General features: G+C 49.4%; 1 protein-coding gene across 2 annotated transcripts; it reads right to left on the bottom strand.

The window, feature by feature from the left end:
• Positions 1 to 155: 155 nt before the first annotated feature.
• On the bottom strand, positions 156 to 15,771 carry SUMF2 (sulfatase modifying factor 2). 2 transcript variants are annotated; one of them, XM_003281692.4, is made up of 9 exons: positions 15,647 to 15,771; positions 11,715 to 11,871; positions 7,226 to 7,340; positions 6,123 to 6,167; positions 5,581 to 5,731; positions 3,249 to 3,304; positions 1,922 to 2,006; positions 1,600 to 1,744; positions 156 to 563 (listed from the first exon to the last, which is right to left on the bottom strand). In XM_003281692.4, exons 1-9 carry the CDS (start codon positions 15,768 to 15,770, stop codon positions 479 to 481), a joined length of 963 nt encoding a protein of 320 aa, XP_003281740.2. In that variant the 5' UTR covers position 15,771; the 3' UTR covers positions 156 to 478. The 2 variants fall into 2 exon arrangements, with proteins under 2 accessions (XP_003281740.2, XP_012352233.1); XM_012496779.2 differs by lacking the exon at positions 1,600 to 1,744.
• Between the last annotated feature and the right edge of the window lie 149 nt (positions 15,772 to 15,920).

Raw genomic sequence — 15,920 nt, 5'->3', positions numbered from 1 at the left:
GGGCGTGGTGGTGGGCGCCTGTAGTCCCAGCTACTCGGGAGGCTGAGGCAGGAGAATGGCGTGAACCCGGGAGGTGGAGCTTGCAGTGAGCCAAGATTGCGCCACTATACTCCAGCCTGGGCGACAGAGCGAGACTCCGTCTCAAAAAAAAAAAAAATGCTTAACAAATGGCCTTTCAGAGCGCTCTGTTCCAATTGTTTGCGTGTTTGCAATCCTGTGTCAATAATACTTGGCCTCTAAGAGAAACACCTGGCTCCCAGCCACCGTCAACACACGTTGGGCCCCTTCTCCAAAACACAGGAGGCTGAGTCTTCTCCTACCCTGGTGAGAGGCGCCTGCCACAGAGGGATGGGAGACAGGGAAGGGGAAGTTCTTTCCTGAGGCTGAAGCTCCCTAGCTTGGAATTGTGCTGTTTGCAACGTGGCCAGGGAATGACAGTGACCCTGGAGGGCTTTTCTCCTTGTCACCATCTGGCTGCTCACAGCTCCCCTGGCGGCCGGCCTGCATCTGCAGCACAGCGGAAACCGAGGTTGTCTGAGGCTGAATCTGGAGTGTTGCCCATCCTGCCAGCAGAGAAGGGGAGAGAGGACAGACACGTCCTGAGAAAGAGGCCTAGGGGCTTACCCATCTTCCCTGCCTCACCCGCAGGGCCGGCCATGATCAGGGAGCCTGAGGGCTGGGGAGGGCATGGTCTGGAAAGAAGCCTGGTGTGAGGACAGGTCCTGAGCCTGTGCCAGTCCTGGGAGAAAGGGGACATGAAGGGGCTTTGGGACAAAAGGAGCCTTGCAAGAGTAGGGGGAGGGACAGTGGCCCCAAGAGACAGCACTGGAGGGCAGAAAAGACAGTGACTAACTTCTATGTTAGCAGTTGACAACAGCTCAGTAGAGAAAATCTGTCCACAAGCAATGAGAATATGGCGGCCGGGTGCAGTGGCTCACGCCTGTAATCCTAGCATTCTGGGAGGCCAAGGCGGGCTGATTGCTTGAGTCCAGGAGTATGAGACAAACCTAGGCAACAAGGCAAAAACTCATCTCTACAAAAATTAGCTGGGCATAGTGGTGCACGCCTGTAGTCCCAGATACTTGGGGAGCTGAGGTGGGAGAATCGCTAGAGCCTGGCAGTTTGAGGCTGCAGTGAGCTGAGACTGCACCACTGCACTCCAGCCTGGACAACAGAGCAAGATTCTGTCTCAAAAAAAAAAAAAAAAAGATTTTTCATGTGCCCACCGGTTTGAAGAGTCAGTAAGTCCATGACCACCAGTAATGACCTACTGGTGTGGTCATTCTACTTCCCTCCCTTTGCCCACCTAGTGGTAAGGACAAGAGGAGAAACCCCATAATTAAGATGCCACACACAGTCTCCCTGGGTACCAAGAGCTGGCAAGAGAGTCACAAGGTGTCCTGGGTCCCTTTGCTTTTCATAGCAAGTGCTGCTGGCTTTCTTTTCTGTACCCACAACTGGGCACAGGCTCAGGGAGGTGCTGGGACCAACCTTCACACAGACGGTTGGTGGTGTGAAGGTGGGGGCATTCGGGGACCAGGATTCAGATCTCAGCCCCCAACTACAAGGCCCCGCGTTGCCTGGGACCAAGCCCCTCACCTGGTGGTGACCCGGGCCCGGTGATTGGCAGAGCCATCAGCTGTGTCGATCCAGGATGCCCCCCGGAGGACGCGCATGTCCTGCTCAGCGGCCTGGTACGGTGATGCTGTCCACTCCCACACGTTGCCCAGGAGGTCATAGAGCCCTGCAGCCCCACCGGCGGGTCAGGCCAGGCTGGGACCCGCAGACCACCCCACCTACCCTCTGAGGTCCTGGGGGCCAACTGGGAGAAGGGAGGTGCTTCCCTCTGCCTCCTCTCTCAGATACGACGGTCCCAGCAGCCAGTTCGTGGGCACGGTTGCAAGCCCAAGAGAGCTCTTACCGTAGTTGTTCTGGGCGGGGAAAGCATTCACTGGGGAGACTCCATGGAAGCCATCCTCAGCTTTGTCTCCCTTGGGGAACTTTCCCTGATGGGAGAAAGGAAGGGTAAAGGATTTACCACCTATCCCAAAGCAGGTCCTCATGCCTATCCAGAGGAAAACCAAGGTCGTCTTGCTGTCGCATCTGGGGAAGGGGAAGGGCACGGGGCGGTGACCTAAGATTCCTATCCAGAGCTCCCAAACCCATCACCTCACAACCCCAGGGTGACCCCCCTGCTGGATTAGGAAGAGTGTTTCCCCTGTACCCACAGGGCTCCAGGTCAAGCCCAGCCCGCACCTGACTTCTCCACTCTCAGCAACATCCTGCCTTCTGCCTGGAACCCCACATGCCATAGAGCCTCAAGAAGACAGGATCCTCCGCATCCTGCCCCCGTGCCTCATGCCTGAGCACTGCAGCCTACTCCTGCCTGCCTTCTCAGGACAGTGCTTTTTTGTTTGCTTATTTTAGTTTTATTTATTATTTATTCACTTTTTTTTTTTTTTTTTTTTTTTTTTGAGGCAGGGTCTCATTCTGTCGCCCATGCTGGAGTACAATGGCAGCATGATCTTAGCTCACTGCAACCTCTGCCTCCTGGGTTCAAGTGATTCTCCTGCCCAAGTCCCAAGCAGCTGGGATTACAGGTGCATGCCACCGTGCCCAGCTAATCTTTTATTTGTGGTAGAAGCAGGGTTTCATCATATTGGCCAGGCTGGTCTTGATCTCCTGACCTCAGGTGATCCACCTGCCTTGGCCTCCCAAAGTGCTGGGATTACAGGCATGAGCCACTGCACCCAGCCCTACAAATCTTTAATAGAAAGTACTTATGCTGGCTGGGCACGGTGGCTTATGCCTGTGATACCAGTACTTTAGGAGGCCGAGGTGGGTGGATCACCTGAGGTCAGGAGTTTGAGACCAGCCTGGCCAACATGGCAAAACCCCATCTCTACTAAAAATACAAAAAAATTAGCTGGGCACAGTGGCAGGCACCTGTAATCCCAACTACTTGGGAGATCGGGACAGGAGAATCGCTTGAACCTGGGAGGTGGAGGTTGCAGTGAGCCAAGATCGCACCACTGCACTCCAGCGTGGGCGACAGAGAGAGACTCTGTCTCAAAAAAAAAAAAAAAAAAAGAAAGTACTTATGACCCATTGTCTTTTACTTTACCAGCTTATGAGTCATCAGTTGCATTAGAACCCAAGCCCTCTGGATGCCGTGGCTTAACAACATAGTGCCCAGCCTCCAGCAGGTCTCTGTCGATGCTTGGTGAAAGGAGGAACGTAGGTCTTACCTGCCACAGGTTGGTGCGGTTTGGCTGGAACCGGTTCCCCCATGGGTAAACTTGACCTGCGAGGAGACCAAGGAGGCAGCAGAGGAGGGGGAGGTGAAGAATTAGGGAAGGAAAAAAAAACACAGAAAGAGTGAGGGAACCAAAAGGAAGTTAGAGGGTGATGAGAAAAAAGAGAGTGAATGACCTGCTTTTATTTCCCATGCCCATCCTCTCCACTCACTGAACTACGTTAGAGGGCCCTGGCCTCCTCATGTGCTCCAGGGCAATGCAATCCTAAGCATGGTTCTTCGGACCTGAGCCAGTTTATAAAGCATCTGTTATCAGTTCATGTTGAGAAAAGTACAGAAATTGAGAAACTTGACATTGGACTTAGATTGCATAAATGAATGAGCCAGAGGCAACCTCACAGGTCATATTAAAAACTTCGAAGGGCCGGGCGTGGTGGCTCACGCCTGTAATCCCAGCACTTTGGGAGGCCGAGGCGGGTGGATCACGAAGTCAGGAGATCGAGACCATCCTGGCTAACATGATGAAACCCTGTCTCTACTAAAAATACAAAAAATTAGCCAGGCGTGGTGGCGGGCGCCTGTAGTCCCAGCTACTCGGGAGGCTGAGGGAAGAGAATGGCGTGACCCAGGAGGTGGAGCTTACAGTGAGCCGAGACCGTGCCACTGCACTCCAGCCTGGGCGACAGAGCAAGACTCCGTCTCAAAAAAAAAAAAAAAAAACAAAACTTCAATCGTTGGCCAGGCACGGTGGCTCACACTTGTAATCCCAGCACTTTGGGAGACCGAGGCAGGTGGATCACGAGGTCAGGAGTTCGAGACCAGCCTGGCCAACACAGTGAAATCCCGTCTCTACAAAAAATACAAAAAATTAGCCAGGCGAGGTGGCGGGCGCCTGTAGTCCCAGCTACTTGGGAGGCTGAGGCAGGAGAATGGCATGAACTTGGGAGGCGGAGCTTGCAGTGAGCCAAGATCGCACCACCACACTCCAGCCTGGGCGACAGACCGAGACTCTGTCTCACAAAAAAAAAAAAAAAAATAGCTGGGCGTAGTGGCAGGTGCCTGTAATCCCAAGTACTAGGGAGGCTGAGGCAGGAGAATCCCTTGAACCCGGGAGGCGGAGGTTGCAGTGAGCTGAGATCGTGCCACTGTACTCCAGCCTTGGGCGACAGAGCTAGACTGTCTCAAAACAAAAAACAAAAAACTTTGATCACTGATGTACCTGGTATTCACTGAAAGATTGTGTAGAGGGGTTTAATGTGGGGAGTTGCTTTTTGCAGTCCTAACTTTCTGTGTAATTAGGATTGCAGAATGACAAATGACCGAGTTAGGAGCAAACAGTGATTCTTTTTTTTTTGAGACGGAGTCTCACTCTCTCACCCAGGCTGGAGTGCAGTGGCGTGATCTCAGCTCACTGCAACCTCCGCCTCCCAGGTTCAGGCCATTCTCCTGCCTCAGCCTCCCAAGTAGCTGGGACTACAGGTGCCTGCCACCACGCCCAGTTAATTTTTTTGTGTATTTTTAGTAGAGACGGGGTTTCACTGTGTTAGCCAGGATGGTCTCGATCTCCTGACCTCGTGATCCACCCACCTCGGCCTCCCAAAGTGCTGGGATTACAGGCGTGAGCCACTGCGCCCGGCCGCAAACAGTGATTCTAAACATTAATCCCTGTACTCCAGAGGCAGAGGTGTGTAGTCTTGGTAATCCTTCTTTTTCCTTATGCTATGTTGCTCTAGTTATATTTATTGAAATGTAACATGTCTGTGGAATTTCCAATAAAATATTTTATGTCTGTTCTTTCAATTTTCCAGTTATTAATTTTTATGGTATTTTATAAATATATCAGTCTGAGATGGACTAGAAATAAAAAAACTACTGGTCCTCCACCACAGATAGCTTAAGAAGCACTGCTCTAGGGAACACAGACACTTCCTGCCCCACCCCCAACCCCCCCCTTTTTTTTTTTGAGACAGGGTCTTGTTCTGTCACTCAGGCCAGAGAGCAGTGGTGCGATCATAGCTCGCTGCAGCTTTGAACTCCTAGGCTCAAAGGATCTTCTCGCCTCAGCTTCCTGAGTAGCTGGGACTACAGGCACATGCCACCAGGCCCAGCTCATTTTTGTATTTTTCAGAGGGACGGGGTCTCCCTATATTGCCCAGGCTGGTCTTTTACTCCTGGCCTCAAGTGATCCTCCTGCCCCAGCCTCCCAAAGTGCTGGGATTACAGGCATGAGCCACCGCGCCCAGCCCCTTCCCACCCTTTAAAGCGCCTCATGCTGGGCAGGATGGGGAGAAGAATAAAGGAAAATCGCCTTATCATCTGGATACCCTTCAAGCCCCCTCGGGCGGCAAACTCCCACTCTTCCTCCATGGGCAGCCGTTTTCCCCGCCAAGCACAGTAGGCACGGGCGTCATTCCAGCTCACGTGTAACACTGGGTGCTCCAGTCTCTCTCGGATGCCAGAGCCAGGACCTGCAGGCTGACAGCCAGAGGATTAAGTGAGACAGGCTTCCGAGAGCGCAGACACGCTTCCGGGAGCGCATGAAGTCGGAGGCCGGCTAGGTTTAGGGCGCCCGCGTTCAGCTTTTACCACTAGATGGAGCAAGAGAGCTGGAAGAGAGCCAGGTGAGTGACGAGTGGTCGGAGTCAGAAAAAAGAGACTACAGGAGGCTGAAGGGAGAAATGGATGGGTAACGGGAAACAGGATTCGGGCAGGCGAAACAGGCCTGCTGAGCGATTTCCCTGATATTCCCCTATCCTCCTTTGAAACTCAGTGTTCCTGGATGTAAGAGGGGTAGAGAGGAGGCTGGGCCTGGAGAATAAAAGAGTCAAGCAGGGGTAGAAAATGAGGTAGCGGAATCAGCCCTTACCTGCCTCCAAAATGCCTTTTCCACTGGAAGCCACCAGAGTACAGGCTGCAAAAAAGGAGACCGACTACAAGATGCTCTGGCCCAGCAAAGGCACCTCCCCGACTGAGCCACAGGCCACAGAACAGAGACGTCAGGCTGAGACTCAGGGGGTCTAAGTAAGGCTGTGGCTGAAATTTTTTTTTTTTTTTTTTTTTTTTTTAGACAAGATCTTGCTCTGTCACTCAGGCTAGAGTGCAGTGGCACCTTCACAGCTCACTGTGGTCTCAACCTCCTGGGGTCAGGTGATCCTCCCACCTCAACCTCCTGAGTAGTTGGGACTACAGGTGTGCATGACCATGCCCAGCTAATTTTCTTTTTTTTCTTTTTTTTGTAGATATGGGATCTGTGTTGCCCAGGCTGGTCTTGAATTCCTGGGCTCAAGCAATTGTCCCACCTCGGCCTCCCAAAGTGCTGAGGTTACAGGCATGAGCTGCTGGGCCCAGCTGAGACTGGAATCTTTATAGAGCCCATCTTACCACCCTTATTAGAGGTTGGCTTGCCAAGATGATTTTTTTTTTTTTTTTTTTTTTTTGAGACAGAGTCTCACTCTGTCACCCAGGCTGGAGTGCAGTGGCGCCATCTCGGCTCACTGCAACCTCTGCCTCCCAGGTTCAAGCGATTCTCATGCCTCAGCCTCCTGAGTAGCTGGGATTACAAGAGCGTGCCACCACACCTGTCTAATTTTCGTATTTTTAGTATAGACGGGGTTTCGCCACGTTGGTCTTGAACTCCTGATCTCAGGTGATCCACCCACCTCAGCCTCCCAAAGTGCTGGGATTATAGGCATGAGCCACCACGCCCGGCCCACCAAGGTGATCTCTTGATTCAAGTTCCTTGGACCCTATCCTGACTTGGACTTTTAGGCAAGAGCTAACTTGGGTTCAGGGTTAACTTCCTGGGAGTGTGTACTGATCTGACGCTCCATGGTGAGTTTCTCTTGCTTCCCCTCTGCCTCTAGCTCTCAGGTCTGATTCTCCACTGTGTCCCAGGTAACCCATGTCCCACAGGATTCCCTGTCCAGGTCCCACTCCTATCCCCTCAGCTGTAAGACCAGGTTCTCTCACCTTCATTGGCTGGGTGGCTTTGTTTCTCAGCTCATCGGAGACAAAGTCCTCAAAGACAAAGCTCCATCCAAACATCTCAGCCTCTGTCCGATACTTTTTCTCCCTGACAAAATCCCTGGAAAGACATAGTTCAGCTGGTTCAGCTGGTGAGGTTCTGTGCCCACCCCATCTTCTCCTGCTCCAGGAAACTTCAGATATCCCTGTCCTGTAAGTTATACACCACAGAGTATTCACGATTGCCAAGGAATTAACCTGAAGCCTGAGTGATTTTCTTTTAAATTAGAATACAACAAATTCACATACAGTAAAATTCACTCTCTTCAGTGTTTAGTTCTGTGAGGTTAATTAATTTTTTATTTTATTTGTTTGTTTATTTATTTAGTTAGAGATGGAGTCTCACTCTGTCGCCCAGGCTGGAGTGCAATGGTGTGATCTCAGCTCACTGCAAGCTCCGCCTCCCGGTTTCATGCCATTCTCCTGCCTCAGCCTCCTGAGTAGCTGGGACTACAGGCGCCCGCCACCACGCCCAGGTAATTTTTGTATTTTTAGTAGTGACAGGGTTTCACCATGTTGGCCAGGCTAGTCTCAAACTCCTGACCTAGTGATCCACCTGCCTCGGCCTCCCAAAGGGCTGGGATTACAGGCGTGAGCCACCACACCTGGCCTATTTATTTATTTTTTTGAGACAAAGTCTCACTCTGTTGCCCAGGCTGGAATGCAGTGGAACAATTTCAGCTCACTGCAACCTCCACCTCCCAGGTTCAAGTGATTCTCTAGCCTCAGTCTCTTAAGTAGCTGGGATTACAGACGCATACCACCACGCCCAGCTAATTTTTGTATTTTTTGTAAAGATAGGGTTTCGCAATGTTAGCCAGGCTGGTCTCGAACTCCTAACTTCAAGTGATCCACCCACCTCGGCCTCCCAAACTGTTGGGATTACAGGTGTGAGGCACAACACCTGGCCAATTTTTTTTTTTTTTTTTTTTTTTTGAGACAGAGTCTTGCTCTTGCCCAGGCTGGAGTGCAGTGGTGCAATCTTAGCTCACTGCAACCTCCACCTGCTGGGTTCAAGCGATTCTCTTGCCTCAGCTTCCCCAGTAGCTGGAATTACAGGTGCACACCACCATGCCCAGCTAATTTTTGTCTTTTTAGTAGAGACGGGGTTTCACCATGTTGGCCAGGCTGGTCTCAAACTCCTGACCTCATGATCTGCCCACCTTGGCCTCCCAAAGTGCTGGGATTACAGGCATGAGCCACTGTGCCCAAATTATTTTGTATTTATTTATTTATTTACTTACTTACTTACTTTTAGACACAGTCTCGCTTTATGGCCCAGGCTTCAGTGCAGTGGCGTGATCTCAGCTCACTGCAACCTCTGCCTCCTGGGTTCAAGCAATACTCCTGCCTCAGCCTCCTGAGTAGCTGGGATTACAGGTGCATACCACCACACCTGGCTAATTTTTGTATTTTTAGTAGTGATGGGGTTTCACCATGTTGGTCAGGTTGGTCTCGAACTCCTGACCTTGTGATCTGCCTGCCTTAGCCTCCCAAAGTGCTGGGATTACAGGTGTGAGCCACTGTGCCCAGCCAATCATTTATTTTTTTGAGACCAGGTCTCACTCTGTCACCCAGGCTGGAGTGCAGTGGCACAATCATTGCTCACTGTTAACATCGATCTCCTGGGTTCAAGCGATTCTCGTGCCTCGGCCTCCCGATTTATTTTAATTATTTATATTTTGAGACTGGGTCTCACTCTGTCACCCAGACTGGAGTACAGTGGCATAATCACAGCTCACTGCAGCCTTGACCTCCTGGGCCCAAGCAGTTTTCCCTCCTCAACCTCCCAAGTAGCTGTGACTACAGGTGCATGCCACCATGCCTGGCTAATTTTATAGACATGGGGTCTCACTATGTTGCCCAGGCTGGTCTAAAAATTCTGAGCTCAAGTGATCCACGCACCTCAGGCTCCTAAAGTGTTGGGATTACAGGCATGAGCCACTGCGCCCGGCAGTTCTGTGAGTTTGACAAAGCATATAGTCACTACAATAATCAAGATACAGAATAGTTCCATCGGTCACCTCCAAAAAAATTTCCCTGCAACTCACCAACCACGGACCAGGTTTTTTTGTCCCTATAGTTTTGCCTTTCCCAGAACACCATATAACTTGAATCATATAGTATGTAGTCTTCTGGGTCTGGCTGGGGTTTCCTTCACTTAGCAAAAGGCTTCTGAGATTCATCCATGTTGTTGCCATTAGTAGTCTGTCCCTTTTTATCGATGAGTAGTATCTTATTGTATGGACATACCATATTTTGTTTATACATTTACCAGCTGAAGATCATGTGAGTTATCCCGTTTTTGGAAATCCTGAATAAAGCCACTGAGCAGGAGATGTAAGGGTGGGGAATGTATCTCTTTTCTGAAAGGTCTCCAGCACATACCTTTTTTTTTTTTCTTTTTTTTGAGAAAGGATGTCTCTCTGTTGCCCAGGCTGGAGTGCAGTGGTGCAATCATGGCTCACTACAGCCTCAACCTTCCACACTCAAGTGATCCTCCTGCCTCAACCTCCCTACCAGCTAGGACTACAAGCATGTGCTACCATGAAGGGCTAATTTTTTTTTTTTTTAATTTTTAGTAGAGATGGGGTCTGTGTTGCCCAGGATGGTCTCGAACTCCTGGGCTCAAGTGATCCTCCCACCTCAGCCTCCCAAATTGTTGGGATTACAGACGTGAGCCACTGCATCCAGCCCTTCATCACATATCTAATCTCACAACAACCATCAGAGGTAGATGTAACAGGTGTTATTGTTATTAACTCCATTTAAGAGGTGAAAAACACTGAACCAAACAGAAGTGAAAAATTGGGCTTTTAAAATAGATTTTCGGCCGGGCGTGGTGGCTCACAGCTGTAATCCCAACACTTCAGGAGGCCAAGGCAGGCAGATCACCTGAGGTCAGGAGTTCGAGACCAGCCTGACCAACATGGAGAAACCCTGTCTCTACTAAAAATACAAAAATTAGCTGGGCGTGGTGGTGCATGCCTGTAATCCCAGCTACTCAGGAGGCTGAGGTAGGAGAATCGCTTGAACCCAGGAGGTGGAGGTTGCGGTGAGCTGAGATCGCACCATTGCACTCCAGCCTGGGCAACAAGAGGAAAACTGTGTCTCTAAATAAATAAATAAAAATAAATAAATAAAATAAAATGGATTTTCAAGGCCAGGCATGGGTCACACATATAGGGTCACACCTATAATCCCAGCATTTTGGGAGGCCATGGCAGAAGGATCACTTGAGCCCAGGAGTTCGAGACCAGCCTGGGCAACAGGGCAAAACCCTGTCTCTACCAAAAATACAAAACAAAATAAGCCGGGTGTGGTAGTGCACACCTGTAGTCCCAGCTACTCAGGAGGCTGAGATGGGAGGACGGTTTGAGCCCAGGACGCAGAGGCTGCAGCAAGCTGAGATCATACCACTGAACTTCAGCCTGGGTGACAGAGCCAGACCCTGTCTCAAAAAAATAATAACAATAATAATAATAATAATAAAATGAATTTTCATATACTTTGGTATGGTTTAGTAAGTTTCAGCGGGCAGACTGTCAGGGTAAGATGGATTGTTTTGTATATGTATATATATATATATATATGTATGTATATTTATATACTTACTTACTTATTTATTTATTTTAGCAGAGATAGGGTCTCCCTATGTTACCAGGCTGGTCTCAGACTCCTGAGCTCAAGCAATCCTCCCACGTCAGCCTCCCAAAGTGCTCACATTGCAGGTGTGAGCCAGCACACCTGGCCTATAAGGGAAATTTAAAGGACTCTACTATGATGTCCCTTCTCCCAATCCCTTTCCCCATGTAGAAGAGGGTTCTGTTGAGTGACTGGCGTTTGCTTATATTTCTCAGTGCTATGCCCAGTGTAATGGAAAATGCACTGGCTCAAGAGCCCAGGGATTTGAGTTCCAGGCCAAGTTCATCCACTAACTGAGAGACTCAGTCAAACCTCTTTGGATTTCAGGTTCTTCATCTGAATAATGTATATAACACTTATCCCATAGTACACTGCAAAGATGACACATGACAGTGAACAAGTTAGTTTTCCTTTAGATATTAAGAATGAGGCCAGGTGCAGTGGCTTATGCCCGTAATCCCAGCACTTTGGGAGGCTGAGGTGGGCAAATCAGTTGAGGTCAGGAGTTCAAGCCCAGCCTGGCCAACATGGTGAAACCCCGTCTCTACTAAAAAAATACAAAAAAAAAAATTAGCTGGGCGTGGTGGTAAACACCTGTAATTCCAGCTACTAGGGAGGCGAAGGCAGGAAAACGGCTTGAACCCGGGAGGTGGAGGTTGCAGTGAGCGAGATTGCGCCACTGCACTCCAGCACCTGGGTGACAGAGTGAGTCAGTCTCAAAAAACAAAAAAAAAAGAAAAAATGAGATTAGAGAGGGCCTTCATTCCTCCTGGAAGGACACCTGATGTACCTGAAATCTTTGTTGGTGACAGGAAATATGTCGATGGCAAAGGGTTTCACTGTCACCTCCCGCACAGGGCCTTCACCATCTCTGCTGTCTGGAGAATTTGTTCCCATCAGGAATCTCCCACCCTGCAGTTGGACCATGCTAGTAGCCTGTCCACTTCCTGCAGAGAAAAAAGAGAGTTACCAGTAATACATGCATATATATAAAACAAGTGGTAATATTTGGATCATATGCAATACTCATGATGGTATAAAAAAACACAACAAAAAATGTGGAGGCTTAAAAATCTGACTTTAAATTCCTTTTGGGCTGGGCATGGTGGCTCACACCTGTAATCCCAGCACTTTGAGAGGCTGAGGCGGGTGGATCACAAGGTCAGATCAAGACCATCCTGGCTAACATGGTGAAACCCCTTCTCTACTAAAAATACAAAAAAAAAATTAGCCGGGCATGGTGGCAGGCGCCTGTAGTCCCAGCTACTTGGGAGGCTGAGGCAGGAGAATGGTGTGTACCCAGGAGGCGGAGTTTGCAGTGAGCCGAGATCGTGCCACTGCACTCCACCTGGGCAACAGAGCGAGACTCTGTCTCAAAAAAAAAAAAAAAAGAAAGAAAGAAAATTCCTTTTGCGTTTCGTTTGTTTGGCTTCACATTCTTGTTCTGCCACTTAATTTGCTGGGAAACCTTAGGCAAATTACTTAATCTGAGATTCAGTTTCTTTCCTTTTTTTTTTTTTTTGTGACAGGATCTTTCTCTGTCACCTAGACTGGAGTGCAGTGGTGCCATCTAGGTTCACTGCAACCTCTGACCCTGTCGGCTCAAGCAATCCTCCCACCTCAGCCTCCTGAGTAGCTGGGACCACAAGTGTGCACCACCACACCTGGCTAATTTTTGCATTTTTTTGTAGAGATGGGGTTTTTTTACATCACCCAGGCTGGTCTCAAACTCCTGAGCTCAAATGATACTTCCACCTCAGCCTCCCAAAGTGCTGGGATTATAGGTGTGAGCCAACATGCCCAGCTGAGATTCAATTTCTTCATCTGAAAAATGGGGATATCTATGGACCACCATAGCTTATTAATAAAAGAAAAAAATAAGTATGAAAAATAGGGATAATATCTCACTATCTCTTAGGTAGTAGCTGTATCAATTAAAATAACATGGAACCAGGAGCAATGGCTCAGAGACAGGGTGCAGAGGCTAAGGCAGGAGGATTGCTTGAGCCCAGGAGTTCAAGGTTGTAGTGAGCTATCATTGTGTCACTGCACTCCAGCCTGGGTGACAGAGTGAGACCCTGTCTCAAAAAATAAAAAATAAAAAGATAATAATAACAATAAAACAGCATGGGTGAAATGTTGAACACATGGTAGATTTGCACTTACCTCTTTATTCCTCTACACAAGCCCTTGTCCCAGCTAGGCGAATTTAGACACTCTACCCTAAAATACATCTAGCACTTTCTTTCCATCCTTCTGCTCATGCTGTTTCTCTGCCTCTTCCTCTCCACTTACTGAACTCTTATCAGTTCTTAGTGATTCTCACCATTACATGCGCCAGAAGAGAAGCATATAATACATATATGTTTGACAGTATATCCCTGGCCTCTGCCATAAGTGCATAATTATTGACAAATAGTTGAATGAGCACCTTTAGACTTGTATGAATGCCTCAGAAAATCATAGAATTAAAAAGGACTGGCCAGGTGCAATGGCTCACACCTGGAATCCCAGCACTTTGGGAGGCCGAGGCGGGCAGATTACCTCAGGTCAGGAGTTCGAGACCAGCCTGGCCAACATGGCGAAACCCCATCTCTACTAAAAATACAAAAATTAGCCGGGCGTAGTGTCAGGTGCCTGTAATCCCAGCTCTCAGGAGGCTGAGGCAGGGGAATCGCTTGCACCCAGGAGGCGGAGGTTGCAGTGAGCCGAGATCATGCCACTGCACTCCAGCCTGGGTGACGGGAGCGAGACTCCATCTCAAACAAACAAACAAAACCAAAAATTAGCCAGGTATGATGGTGTACACCTGTAATCCCAACTACTCCAGAAGCTGAGGCAAGAGAATCACTTGAACTTGAGGGGGGCAGAGGTTGCAGTGAGCCAAGATCGCACCACTGCACTCCAGCCTGGGTGACACAGCAAGACTCTGTCTCAAAATAAATAAATAAATAAAATTTAAAAAGGGTCTTTGTTTCAACCTCCTTATTCCACAGGAGCAAACCAAGACCCAAAAAGGAAATATGACTTAAAGAGCTGGTTAGCAGAAGACAGGACTAGATTTAGGTCTCTTTACAGTGCTGTTTCCAATAAGCCACGCTGCTTCAGCTTGACGCACCACTTCACAGTGTCTTTCCAAGAAAGGATGTCTAAGCACTACAACTTCTTTCAAGGCAGAGTCCTGGTCTTTTGATGTTCCTCAAGATCCTATCTTTGGATCTCTTATTCTGACACACTCACAGTGATTTCATCCATTTTCAGTTTTTCGTTGTTTTTTTTGTTTTGTTTTGTTTTTGAATTTTTTTTTTTTTTTTTTTTTTTTTTTTGAGGCGGCGCCTTGCTCTGTGGCCCCGGTCGGAGTGCAGTGGCCCGATCTCGGATAACTGCAACCTCTGCCTCCTGGGTTCAAGCGATTCTCCGGCCTCAGCCTCCTGAATAGCTGGGACTACAGGCTCCCGCCACCACGCCCGGCTAATTTTTTGTATTTTTAGTAGAGACGGGGTTTCACCATGTTGGCCAGGCTGCTCTTGAACTCCTGACCTCGTGATCCGCCCGCCTCGGGCTCTTAAAGTGCTGGGATTTCAAGCGTGAGCCACCTCACCCGGCCCATTTTCAGTTTCTTTAACAAATATATTGCAAAGGGAAAAAAACGGATCATCCTGGCGTGGTGGCTTACGCCTGTAATCCCAGCACTTTTGGAAACTGAGGCAGGGATTGCTTAAGGCTGCAGTCAGCTATGATGGAACCATTCACTCCAGCCTGGGCAACACGTCGAGACCTTGCCCCCTCGCCCTACCAAAAATAAATAAATAAAAGGAGTAAGTAGGGAAATCTCAGATTGAATCGGAATTAAGAAATAACATACAATTGCAATGTATGAGCTTTATTTTGTCCCTAATTCAGCCAGCAAACGTTAAAAACTATTTATGAGATAATAGATGAATCTGAACAGACTGGATATATTATTAAGAAGCACTGTCAATATTTTAGGTGAGAAACGGCTTGACTATTCGAGCTTAACAAATCCCTAGAATAAAATGGGATAATGTCTGGACCCACTTCCAAATGGCTCCAGGAGAGGGGGAGTGTGCGATTCCGCAGGAGCAGGATTGGCCACAAACTGTCAGCTATTTAAGCTGGCCGAGGAGTACGTGGGTGCGGGGGTCGTTCCTCGTTATATTCTCCTCTTTCCCTTTTTTTTTTTTTTTTTTTTGAGATAAAGTAACGATCTGTCCCCCAGGATGGAGTGCAATGGCACGATCTCAGCTCACTGCAACTTCCGCCTCCTGGGTTCAAGCGAGTCTCCTGTCTCAGCCTCCTGAGTAGCTGGGATTACAGGGGCCCGCCGCCACGCCCAGCTAGTTTTTTGTGTGTGTTTTTTTTTTGTATTTTTGTAGAGACAGGGTTTCACGTTGGCCAGGCTGGTCTCCAACTCCTGACCTCAAGCGATCCACCCGCCTCGGCCTCCCAAAGTGCTGGGATTACAGGCTCGAGCCACCGCGCCCGGCCTCTCTTTCCCTTTTTTAGGTTTGAAAGATTCCACAGCAAGAAGTTGAAAAGTACAAGGCGGTGAGGCGCCACGCGTACCGAGAGCGACCTCCCCAGCCGGCCGCTGCAGCCGCACCCCGGAAGCCGACAGAGGGGCCTCGGGCTCTCTCCCGCCAGGGCGGAGCGCCCCATCCCCTACCCAGCGCCCCCGGGATAGACGGCCGGTTCACTGACCTAGCTTGAGCCACGCGCCAACCAAGAGCGACAGCAGGGACAGCAGCGGTAACCCATGCCGGGGCATCATGACTGGCGCGCTGCGCCGCGCACACCCACGGCTCCGCTGCGCATGCGCCCTCATGCACCGCAGCGGCAGCCGACCACTATGCACATGCGCAGGCTGTTCCACCACCCGCCCTGCACCCAACAGTTCAGCAGGAGGAAACTGACGGAACGAGGCAGAGGACTGGCCACGCCACCTTCAGGGCCGCCCACGGAATTAAGGAAAACC

The sequence above is a fragment of the Nomascus leucogenys genome, chromosome 17 (genome assembly GCF_006542625.1).
Source record: "Nomascus leucogenys isolate Asia chromosome 17, Asia_NLE_v1, whole genome shotgun sequence".
NCBI lineage: Eukaryota > Metazoa > Chordata > Mammalia > Primates > Hylobatidae > Nomascus > Nomascus leucogenys.
This window is presented reverse-complemented; position numbering and strand designations above follow the sequence as displayed.